The 11,369-nt window shown below is 51.8% G+C and overlaps 1 protein-coding gene across 1 annotated transcript; it reads left to right on the forward strand.

Moving 5' to 3' along the window:
* Positions 1 to 8,973: 8,973 nt before the first annotated feature.
* Positions 8,974 to 10,658, forward strand: RASSF10 (Ras association domain family member 10). The gene has a single exon (XM_049098958.1). It carries the CDS (start codon positions 9,068 to 9,070, stop codon positions 10,562 to 10,564), a length of 1,497 nt encoding a protein of 498 aa, XP_048954915.1. The 5' UTR covers positions 8,974 to 9,067; the 3' UTR covers positions 10,565 to 10,658.
* Positions 10,659 to 11,369: the final 711 nt, after the last annotated feature.

Genomic DNA, 11,369 nt, shown 5'->3' on the forward strand with positions numbered 1-11,369 from the left:
TATAATGACCTCAAAATTCATCCATGTTGTAGTATGTCAGCATTTCCTTCTTTTTAAAGGCTGACCTGCATGTATATACTACATTTTGTTAGTCCTTTATCTGTCGATGGACATTTGGTTTGCTTCCATGTTTTGGTTATTGCAGATAATGCTGCTATGAACCTGGGCATACACATATCTTTTCAAGACCTGTCTGCCGTTCTTTTGGACATACACATAGTGAGAGATGACATTTCTGAATCATATGGATAAAAGACTTTTAATGACACAGTTTTGTGAAATTCTTTAATGTATACTCTAAGGTCGCAGATACTGAGAATTCAGTGATTTCATTTTATAGTTTAACAATAGATATAAAAGAGAAAGCCACCAGATGATCTTTCGGAAGATCAAGTGGCTTCTTTCCTATTCACAGAGATTTAAGCTATTAAGGGTTCGATTGTGTTCTAGGTTTGCATCTGTGTAGGTCTTGCAATCACAAAATCACGTGTAAGGGATCCATAGTTTAATCCAGGTTTAACTCAGAGCATAGATCCAAGAAAACAACGCTGTGCTTCAGGAGTGAGACAAAGAGGAGCTTCTTCAGCCAGTGGGGAGAGACTGCCGGGTTTCTCAGATGTAACCTAGTTTTGCTTATCTATCCCCACTGCCTTCCTTTTCAATCCGGACAGGACACAGTGACAATGGAAACATGTCTCTATTTCTTCCTCGGTGGGGGAAAAGAACATCTCCTTGTGAAGACAGTTTCATTGTCTGAAAGTTATTTGTATCAAAAGGTCCACTTAATCAAATTTTAACTTCTTCTACACATTATTTCTTAAAGGGAGTTGGCGAGTTCTCTGCAGTTTATGCCAGCCACTCAAACAATCGTGCTTTCAAACCAAGAACTGTGGTATTGAAACTTCTCCCAACTCAATCGACTTCACTGAAAAAAGAAAGCTAGCATTTTGCTCTCATAAAATGGCAGTAACTCAAGCACAGGCCTCATATTGTGTCCTGGGTGGTGAGCAGCTGACACATAATAATTTGGGTATTGGGTCGGTTGGAGAGAAAGAGTTTGTATCTCTCTACAATGAAGAAAGGCCACACTTTGGGTCAGGGCGCTTCTACCCTGAAAAGGCTGGGGAATGTTTCAGATGTGGCAATGAAGACACTGTCTCGTTCACACACTCATTAATAGTATCACCTTTCATTAATTGGGTAACAACAGATAATGAAAATTAATCAAACAAAACCCCTTTTGACAGAGTCTCCAAAGGTGATGTCATAGACCATTGAATGAACCATGTTTTTTTTTTCTTTTCCAATTTTTTTGTTTTTTTTGTTTTTTTTTTTTTTGCTCGAGAGACATTCCCAGGATGATTTGTGAATCGGGAACTAGGCTGGTTTTGTTGGAACAAAAACTAGGAATGCTAAATATCTTCCAGCGTGTCTTTCAAAGGACTGAAGTCATTGCTACCGTAGACTCTCCTACCTAAAGGTTTCAATGTTATCACCTTGTAACCTAGGCTCCAACCGAAGATACAAGGCTTCCACCAGAGATACAAGATCGCAGAGTACAATGAATGAGTGGCTCCTCCCCTGCTTAGTCCTGTTTCTTCCTTTCTCCCTCTTCCCAGGGGCATCTCTTTCTCACCTGTCATATGTTGCCAACATCTTATTGTGGATGTACGTCCTGTACACATCATTACAATCCGTGGAGCCAAGATGGCTAAAGAGCATTCTTGCTAAGTGCATTCCCGTCTCTGTGGTTGTTCTCCTAGTGCAACTTCTGGTGTGCACAAGAATCCCCAGAGGGGGCAGCCCGGGTGGCTCAGTGGTTTAGTGCTGCCTGCAGCCCAGGGTGTGATCCTGGAGACCCAGGATGGAGTCCCAGGTCAGGCTCCCTGCATGGAGCCTGCTTCTCCCTCTGCCTGTGTCTCTGCCTCTCTCTCTGTGTCTCTCATGAATAAATAAATAAAATCTTAAAAAAAAAAAATCCCCAGGGGGCATAGCTTTAAATGCAAATTCCTGGGCAGAACTTGGGGAGAGGCCAGTTCAATAGGTGTTGAGAGAGGCCCAGGAATCTGCATTTTTTTTTTTTAGGAATCTGCATTTTAATAAAACCAGATCTGAGCAGGTGGCTGGCTGACCTCACGTTAAGAAGCCATGTCCCTGAGGATGACACCCAGCGTCTCTGCCCCAGCTCGGTCTGGTGAGGCATGAGTCCCTTGGGCGGAATGTGGCAGTTCCCAGATTCCCTCCAATGCCTTTGAGAGCAACCACACATTTCCGTAAACACAATTTGCCAGGTTATTTTCTAGGGTTAATCATTAAAAGGAACTGATTCAGGCAGTAAGGTCCAGTCACACTTCTGCACGGCTCAGTGTAATTAAGGGCGGAAGTTCCTGTTTGGGGTGTTCCACGGCTGCCATGAACCGTGACTGACAGATTGGACAGGTAGAAATTCTAGACCAAATACCAGCTCCTACAGAGCTCTGAGAGCTGGGAAACGGGCCAATGCCTGCCCCCTGGCCTTAGTTTCTCATGGCCGAGGGAGCTTTGTCTCACCTCTCATAGGTGTAAGGAAGATAAATGATTAAAAAAAAAAAAAAAAACCACAGTCAAATGACACGCCACCCCTGAGATCCAACCTGAGGACACTTAGCAAAGGCTCTGCCACCACTGGGAGAACTTCTTAGAAACTCATCTAGAAGAGAAAAAAAAGATGAGCATGAAGCGCATTCTTTATTTTTTTTTTTAAAGATTCTATTTATTTATTCATGAAAGACACACACACAGAGAGAGGCAGAGACACAGGCAGAGGGAGAAGCAGGCTCCATGCAGGGAGCCCGATGTGGGACTCGATCCCGGGTCTCCAGGATCACACCCGGGCCGAAGGCAGATGCTCAACTGCTGAGCCACCCAGGCGTCCCGAAGCGCATTCTTTAAACCAAGAACTTGGGGGCTCGGTTCGGCCGCACATATACTAAACCAGGCACTTGACTGGACACCTCCTCAGCCAGCAGTACACTTAATATTTTTATTTTAAAGATTTGATTTATTTATTTGAGAGAGAGAGAGAGAGAGAATGAGCATGAGCAGGGAGAGGGGCTGAAGGAGAGAGAATCTCAAGCAGACTCCCAGCTGATCAGGAGCCCAACACAGGGCTCGATGCCAGGACCCTGGGTACATGACCTGAGCTGAAGGCAGATGCTTAACCCACTGAACCCCCCGAAGTGCTTCCCAGAAATACCCTTAATCTTCACAACCCTTTAAGATAAAGGAGTGGGCTATATAACTTCCTTCAGATTACAGGGAACAGCGAAGCCACCTTTTCCAGGGCTGTGCCCACAGCAAGGAGACACTGGCAGGTGGAGACAAGGTCTAAAAGAGACCCAGAACTCGCTGATCCAACCTGAGCCCTTCCAGTTTTTAAAAATCACACACCGTAATCACATAATTAGGTAATACGTGACTGAATTATTCGTGTAAAATCATGACCGATGAAGCTAAATTCCTCTTTCATCCTCTTCCTCTGCAAATGTCTGATTCTCCCAGGACAGATCCACAGCTTTCAGTTTGGTGAATGAATACCCTTTGATACCTGGCCCTACGTACACACATACAGATATCGGTACCCCTGGAAAACATACGATGTGGTTTTATGTATGTGTGTGTTTTGTGTATATGGTCTTTAAGTATAAATGGGATCCCAGGATATACATCACTCCGAATCTTTCCTTTTGCTCAGAGCAACGCATCCTAGAGATCTGTCCTTGCCTGTGCGTATAAATCTACTTTACTGGCTCTGACTGTTGCCAAGCCTTCCAAACGATGGGTGTCCCCCAGTCCATTCAGCCCATCCCTTATTAGTGGACACGTGAATTGTATCCATGGTTTTGCTAAAGCAAAAATGGTATACACAGCCCTGGGCCTCCTGAGCATATGTGTGTTTCTCTAAGGTAGATGCTATAAAGTGGAACTGAAGGGACATGGGTACGCGTATTTTTTTTGCATATTTTTATTTTTAATAAGATATTACCAAATTGTCTCAAAGTCGATGTATGGATTTACACCAGTCGTGTATGAGAGGATGTATCTCCTGGTGTTTGCCAACAGTGTCATTATTGATTTGAACAAATTTTGCTGATCTGCCAGCAGAGAAAGAGCATCTTGTTTTATTTAAATTTACATGTTTCTGATTTCTGGTCTGGTTGGGCATTATTTCATGTTTGTTGGCCACTTATTCTTCCTCTCTTGGGGTCTACCTATAATCTATCCTTTACCCATTTACATAGTGTATAATGATTTTGCATGATTTTTTTAAACTAAATTTTGGGAGCTCTTTATATATCCTAAACCCCACCTAATCTATACTGTGTTTTCTCCTGAGTTAGTATTTAACTTTTCAATATTATTTATGATATCCTTGTGTATTTTTTGAGTCAGAAGTTTGATTTTGTTGTGGTCATATTTAGTGATCCCTTCTTTTATGAATTTTGCTTTTTTTTTAACATCCTTTCTTATGAATGCCTCCCCTAGATTATAAATATATTTTTGTATATTTTCTCCTATTATGAAGCTTGTGAATTCTACTGGCTCAGACCATTGCCTGTATCTACGCATCTTCCACTAGGGCTGGTAGATGAGCAAGGATGCTGAACTGCTGTCCAGGAAGCAACAGTGTGTGCTTTCAGTGGGATCCAGCTGCAGGGCATGACTTAAGAATGAGCTTCTTAGGCTGCCTAAGGGAACTGGAACTGGCTTGTGTGGCAGCAAAAAGCTTTTCTGAGGGACATCCTAAAACAAAAAGAAACAGTCGAACTCCCAATCCAGAAAAGGTATGCAATGGCTTCCTCTGGAGATGACCATAACCCAAGACAGATATATACATCTCAATTCAGATAACCACATTTCAAGTGCTCGGTAGCCACGTATGTCCTGCGGCTACTGTAGTGAAAAGTACAACCCTGAGGATGAAGAGCAGAATGTCCATAATGTCTGGGAGGTATGTTCTCTGTGTGTATGAAGGCGTTTAGGTGACCACAGTCTGAATGTTAAGTCCACTCTTCACCCTCCCCTGCAGCCCAGTCTTCTTCCTACCAAAAGTGTATCATAATTTCAATGGTTCCCACCTACTGATGTGGATTAATCATCCTAAAGCACAGTTTTGCTTGGATTATTTCCTAGAGAAGATGTTGTTGACTTTTAGGAGGAGGCGATCATTCAGCTGAAACTTTGAGAGTGGATAGGAATTAGCTAGGGGGTCAGAGAGGATGGTTTGAAGGAGGGGGGGGCACTGCAATGGACAGACTGGGGGTAAAGCAGACATCAGGTCCCAAGGGGTGTAGAGGTTCTGCAGAGGTTAATGGTGGTCATCAGACGTTTGTCAGTAGGGGATATGGGAGAAACACAAGGCCAGAGACAAAGAAACCAATGAAGAAAGTGCAGGTTGCAGATAAGAATTATGGAGGGTCTGATCTAAGACAATTATTCATTCATTCATTCATTCATTCATCCATCCATCCATCCATCTATTACACAAACACTTGCCAGGTGCCTACTATGTGTGGAAAACAAAGCAAACAGAATCCGTGCCTTCACAGAACTTCAACATATGGTAGGAAAGGAGGTCAATGGTGAGCAATAGAAGGTGTTCCTCAGGTTTCAGATCTCCTTTGGAGAGTGGTAGACCATTGTCTGAGACAGAGGCTCAGGAGGCAGAGCAGGTTTGGGAAGGAAGGTTCGGATTCAGCTGATCTTTTTCCACAAGTGTTCGGGGTGTCTGGGGGCCACCTGAGTGGAGCTGTGTGGCAAGCAGCTGCATGGCCATATTTGGAGATCTGGAAGGCGATTCCACTTCCCTCGTGGACTTGCCACCAGGGTCTCAGCATTTAAATCCTTATAAGAGTTCTCTTAGGTGGGTATTTTATTATCACCATTTCACAGGTGAAGAAACTGAGGCTCAGAGAGATGCGATACTTTTCCTAAGGTTACCCAAGCTAGTAAGTGACAGGGCTGAGATTTTCACTCAGTCCGAACTCAGTCCGACTTGCTAGACTGTAGGATTCATTCATTCATTGGTTCGTCCATTTATTTATTTGACAGATACTGAGTAAACCTAGAATGTACCATGCATTGTACTAAATGCGGAGGATTCAAATCCAGTAGGGTCTGCAGCTGATAACAAAGCTCTAACAAGCATGTGTGTTGGAGGAAGGAGGAAGGGGTGGCCAGACATGTGAGGGAGGAATTGGGGGAGTGGGCTGGGCCAGACTATCAGAGACCTCTGGTACCGTGCCAGGGAGATGGAAATCCACCTCAATCTGACCAAGCCCTGCCTCCCGGACAGCACTCCATTTTGTCCAGTCCTCTCACTGCCCCTATGCTTGGTGCAGGCCACCGCCTCCTCCTTGAAAGCATGTGACAGGTTCTCCAAAGGCCTTCCTTGCCTCTCATCTCCCACCATCACCTCCAATGCAAAGAGGTGAATTTTCAAAATGAGAAGATGACGTTATGGTTCGGTGGTAGGCAGATGTCTAAGAGGGCCCCATAACCTCCATCACTCTGGTGTTACTCTGGTGATTACGTTATGTGACACGGCACAAGGAATTCTGCAGATATAGTTATGGCTACTGATCAGCCCACCTTAAAGCAGGGAAATGATCCAGGTGAATCCACCTAATTAAGTGAGCCCTTTGAAAGCAGGGAGTTTCTCCAATGAGTCAAGGGCAACTCACAGATATCCACAGTCAAGGTTTTGAAGGCTTCGACATGCTGTTGCTGGCTTGAAGACGAAGGAGGGTCATGTGGAAAGGACCTAAGAAAGTCTTTCAGGAGTGGAGAGTGAGCTCCAGCCAACAGGCAGCAAGGAAACAGGGACCTCCCTCCGACAACTGCGAGGAACTGGATTCTACCGACAACCCGAGTGGACTTGCAAATGGATTCCTTCCCAGAGCCTCCACATGAGAACGCAACCCAACCAACACCTTGCCTGTAGCCTTAGGAGACCCTGAGCAGAGAAGCCAGCTGTGTCATACTGGACTTTTGACTTCCAGGGCTATGAACTCTCATCGTGTGTGTTATTTCAAGCCACTCTATTTATGGTGATGTGTTCCACGCACCAGAAAACGAAGACACCCCCTGGCTTCTAACCCTCCAAAGAAACTTCCCTCGTGGACTTGCCACCAGGGTCTCAGCATTTCAATCCTTATAAGAGTCCTCTTAGGTGGGTATTTTATTATCACCATTTCACAGGTGAAGAAACTGAGGCTCAGAGAGATACGATACTTTTCCTAAGTTTACCCAAGCTAGTAAGTGACAGGGCTGAGATTTTCACTCAGTCCGAACTCAGAATCCACACTCTATGGCTTCTCATTGCCCTTAGAGGAAGTTCAAGTATCTATGCGAGGAATTAGAGACCCTTCCTGACCCGGCTCCTGCTCACTCGTCCAACCTCACTCTTCCACATTCCTCTCACTTCAGCTCCTTGGGGCTCCAGTAACTGCCACGCTCTCAGTTTCCTGACTTTCCACATATGACTCCTTCTGCTTGAGATGCTGCCTGCCTCTTCCCCCTGTTGTTCCTGGGGCTGACCCGAATGAATGATGCTTTTGGCCTTGCCTAAGATGCCACCTCCCCCAGGAAGTCTTCCTTGGCTTTCCCAAGCTGGGTAGATACTATGCCCACATTCCCCTAGCACCTCATACCTCCCGTCTCAGAGCACAGGAGACCCTGTGTTGGGCACGTTTACTCAGCGGGCTCTTCACTAGAGTGTGAGCTCTTTGCTGGCCAAGGCTGCGATACGGTCATCACCAAATCCCTAGCACTGTATCTGGAGCCAGTGGGTACTCAGTAAGTATTCACTGAGTGAATGAGTGAATGAATAAAAGCACTTTATTTGGGAGGCAATGGCAGCCATCCAAGGTCTTGAAGAGTGGGAGTGACCTTCTCAGACCTGTGCTTACGAGGACAGGCTGAGGGCAAGTCCTGCACACAAAAGGCAATCCTCACCATCATGTGAGGATGAAAAAAGTTCGTTTACACCGTGGTCTTGGATCTCTGGAGCTACGAAACTTGGCCCTTTCCTTGACCACTTCTGGATCCTGGATATGCCAGAACTGGTCACGGTCCTGACTAGTTTTCTCTCCTATGGAGGTGGAAGGTGGAAGAGAGCTTGTGACTGGGGTTTAGGCCCTGAAATCCACCAGCATTAGGCGCCTCGGGCCACGAGGGCTGTGCGAAGCAAGGCCACATGGGGAGCCACACACAGACCACGGGGGGAACTGGGGGCCCCCGGAGACCCCTCCCTCTGGACACCTGGTAGTCGGCCCACTTGTCGGTAAATACCAAGTACTGCTTCCTGATGAGGAGGGCGGCGCTTACGGCTCCCAGCCCCCAGCCGGAGGTCACGCGATGGGCTCGCTCCGGGCGGGGGCGGGGGGATGGGGGGGGTGTCTCTGCTGGAGACCCCGCACGTCTCGGCCTCGTCTCTGCGCCAGGGGCAGTCCCCGGGCGGCGCGGCCTTCAAGGACCTCGGGGCGCCGGGAGCGCACAGCTCTCCGCGCAAGGAGGGCAGCGCAGCGCCGTCCCCGCCCGGCACGGGCTGCAGGCCGGCAGCCCCGGGGGCTCGGGGTCCTCCGTGGTGCCCACGCCAGGCAGCGGCGCGCCGGAGGAAGCGGGGGAGGGGCCGAGCTGCCCGCGGCGGGCGGCGCGACCGACGGGGCGGCCCGGGCGCTCGGGGCGCGGCGAGGCTGCGAGGGGCGGGTCTGGGCGCCGCGCCTCCCGCGCTCCGGCCGCCAGTTCTGGGCGCTGGGGGCGGGCGGGGGAGGAGCCACGCGGGGAGGAGCAAAACCTGGAGGCCCCGGGATCCCCGGGCACAGCCAGAGCGGCCGGAGCCCGATCCCGGGCGCGGGGCCCGGGGGGAGCGCGCCGTCCGGGCCGGGCCGGGCCGAGCCCAGCGCTGCAGCCCGCGGCGGCGCCCGCCTTCCGTGCGCACCGGGCGGGAGCGGCCGGCGCCGACGGGCTGAGGCTCCCGGGCTCCGAAGCCGCCGCCCCCGCCGCCCCACCTGCGCCCGGCGGCGCCATGGATCCTTCGGAGAGGAAGATATCGGTGTGGATCTGCCAGGAGGAGAAGCTGGTGTCCGGCCTGTCCCGCCGCACCACCTGCTCGGACGTGGTGCGGGTGCTGCTGGAGGACGGCTGCCGGCGGCGACGGAGGCAGCGGCGGGGCCGGCGGCGGGGGGCGGCCGGCGACTCCCCGGGCCGGGACGAGCTGCGGGAGCTCCTGGACGAGGACGACGAGGACGACGAGGAGGCGCTGCCGCAGGGCCTGCTGTGCGGGCCCCCGCAGTGCTATTGCATCGTGGAGAAGTGGCGGGGCTTTGAGCGCATCCTGCCTAACAAGACGCGCATCTTGCGCCTCTGGGCCGCCTGGGGCGACGAGCAAGAGAACGTGCGCTTCGTGCTGGTGCGCAGCGAGGCGTCCCTCCCCAACGCGGGCCCCCGCAGCGCCGAGGCGCGCGTCGTGCTCAGTCGGGAGCGCCCCTGCTCGGCCCGGGGGGTCCCGGCGCGGCCCAGCCCGGCCCTGACGCAGGAGAAGCAGCGGCGGGTGGTGCGCAAGGCCTTCCGCAAGCTGGCCAAGCTCAACCGGCGGCGCCAGCAGCAGCCGTCGTCGCCCCGCTCGTCCACCTCGTCGTCCACCGCATCGTCCTGCTCGTCGCCGCCGCGGGCCGCCGAGAGCGCGTCGGTGGAGCGCATGGAGACGCTGGTGCATCTGGTGCTCTCCCAGGACCACACCATCCGCCAGCAGGTGCAGCGGCTCCGCGAGCTGGATCGCGAGATCGACCGCTACGAGGCCAAGGTGCACCTGGACCGCATGCGGCGGCACGGAGTCAACTACGTGCAGGACACTTACTTGGTGGGCGCCGGCGGCGAGGTCGACGGGCCCGGCCCCGGGGGCGAGGAGGCGGCGGCGGCGGCCCCCGCGGACGGCGAGGCGCAGGCGGCCGCGCTGGAGGAGCTGGCCCGGCGGTGCGACGACCTGCTGCGGCTGCAGGAGCAGCGGGCCCAGCAGGAGGAGTTGCTCGAGCGCCTCTCGGCCGAGATCCAGGAGGAGCTGAACCAGAGGTGGATGCGGAGGCGCCAGGAGGAGCTCGCCGCGCGGGAGGAGCCCCTGGAGCCCGGCGGCGGCCTCGACGGCGAGCTGCTGCTGGAGCAGGAGCGGGTCAGGACGCAGCTCAGCACCAGCCTCTACATCGGGCTCCGGCTCAACACGGACCTGGAGGCCGTCAAGTCGGACTTGGATTACAGCCAGCAGCAGTGGGACAGCAAGGAGCGCGAGCTGCAGGGCCTCCTCCAGACTTTGCACACGCTGGAGCTGACGGGGGCGCCCGACGGCGCTCTGGGTGCTGGCGGGCCCGCCCGGGACGCCCGGCCTCCGGGCTGCGCCGAGGGGTGGGTGGACCAGGCCCGCGGACTGGCCAAGAGCTGTCCCGGCAACGACGAGGACTCGGACACCGGGCTGAGCTCCATGCACAGCCAGGACTCGGACTCGGTGCCCGTGTGCGAATCTCTAGTGTAAGGGGAGCGGGGTGCGAGACGGGGACGGCCCTTCTCCCTTCCCCGCGGAAAACACCCCAGCCTGGCCAGCTCAGGGACTTGCAGCCAGCCTTGGGGGGGGGGGGGGGGGGGGGGCGGGGAGCCCGGAGCCCTGCCAGGTAGCATCGCTTCCACCGGGCGGGGGGAGGGCTGGGGACACCTGCCCTGGCTCCCCAGTGAGTGCGGAGGGGTGCAGGAGGGGGAGCCTCCGGGGTCTCCCTTCCAAGCTTTCTTAGGGGAAGGAAGGAGGGAGGTGGTGAGAACCTCCTGTATTGGAAAACAAACGCCCCAGGGAAACTGACGTGGTCCGAACCCATTTTCGAAAAAAAAAAAAAAAAAAAGGAAAAAAAAAAGAGAAAGTATTAGGAAGATTTCAGCAGTCTTCTGTATGGGAAGGGCTGATGGCAGCTAGAACTTTAGTTTGTGGCATAAAGTGCTTTTAAAAGAAACTCCTGGATGAAAAGGAAATTCCTTGAATGTTAATTGTGACTGTGAACGTGTTAAAACTAGCCAAAGAGGAACACTGGTGTTGGTCTCAGCCTTACTTACATCTCTGATAAAACCCACAGGCACCCAAATCCTGGCTCTTTACATTTCTGCAGGTTGGGGAATTACCTATCTGCCGCACTGTTCATCCTTTATTTTCTTTCAAAGGCCAAACTGTATGAAAGTCTCTAAGCCTGCATTTCCTCCTAGCAAATACAGTATGTGTTCAAATAGAATCCTTTCCCTAAAATAACCTTTTATTATGACAAAAGCCGAACATAACCCGTTTGAGATAGGGAAAC

This window comes from Canis lupus, chromosome 21, assembly GCF_003254725.2.
Source record: "Canis lupus dingo isolate Sandy chromosome 21, ASM325472v2, whole genome shotgun sequence".
Lineage (NCBI taxonomy): Eukaryota > Metazoa > Chordata > Mammalia > Carnivora > Canidae > Canis > Canis lupus.

Coding starts and splice junctions, on each gene's coding strand:
- RASSF10 (XM_049098958.1), top strand. CDS start 9,068: ATGGATCCTTCGGAGAGGAAGATATCGGTGTGGATCTGCCAGGAGGAG.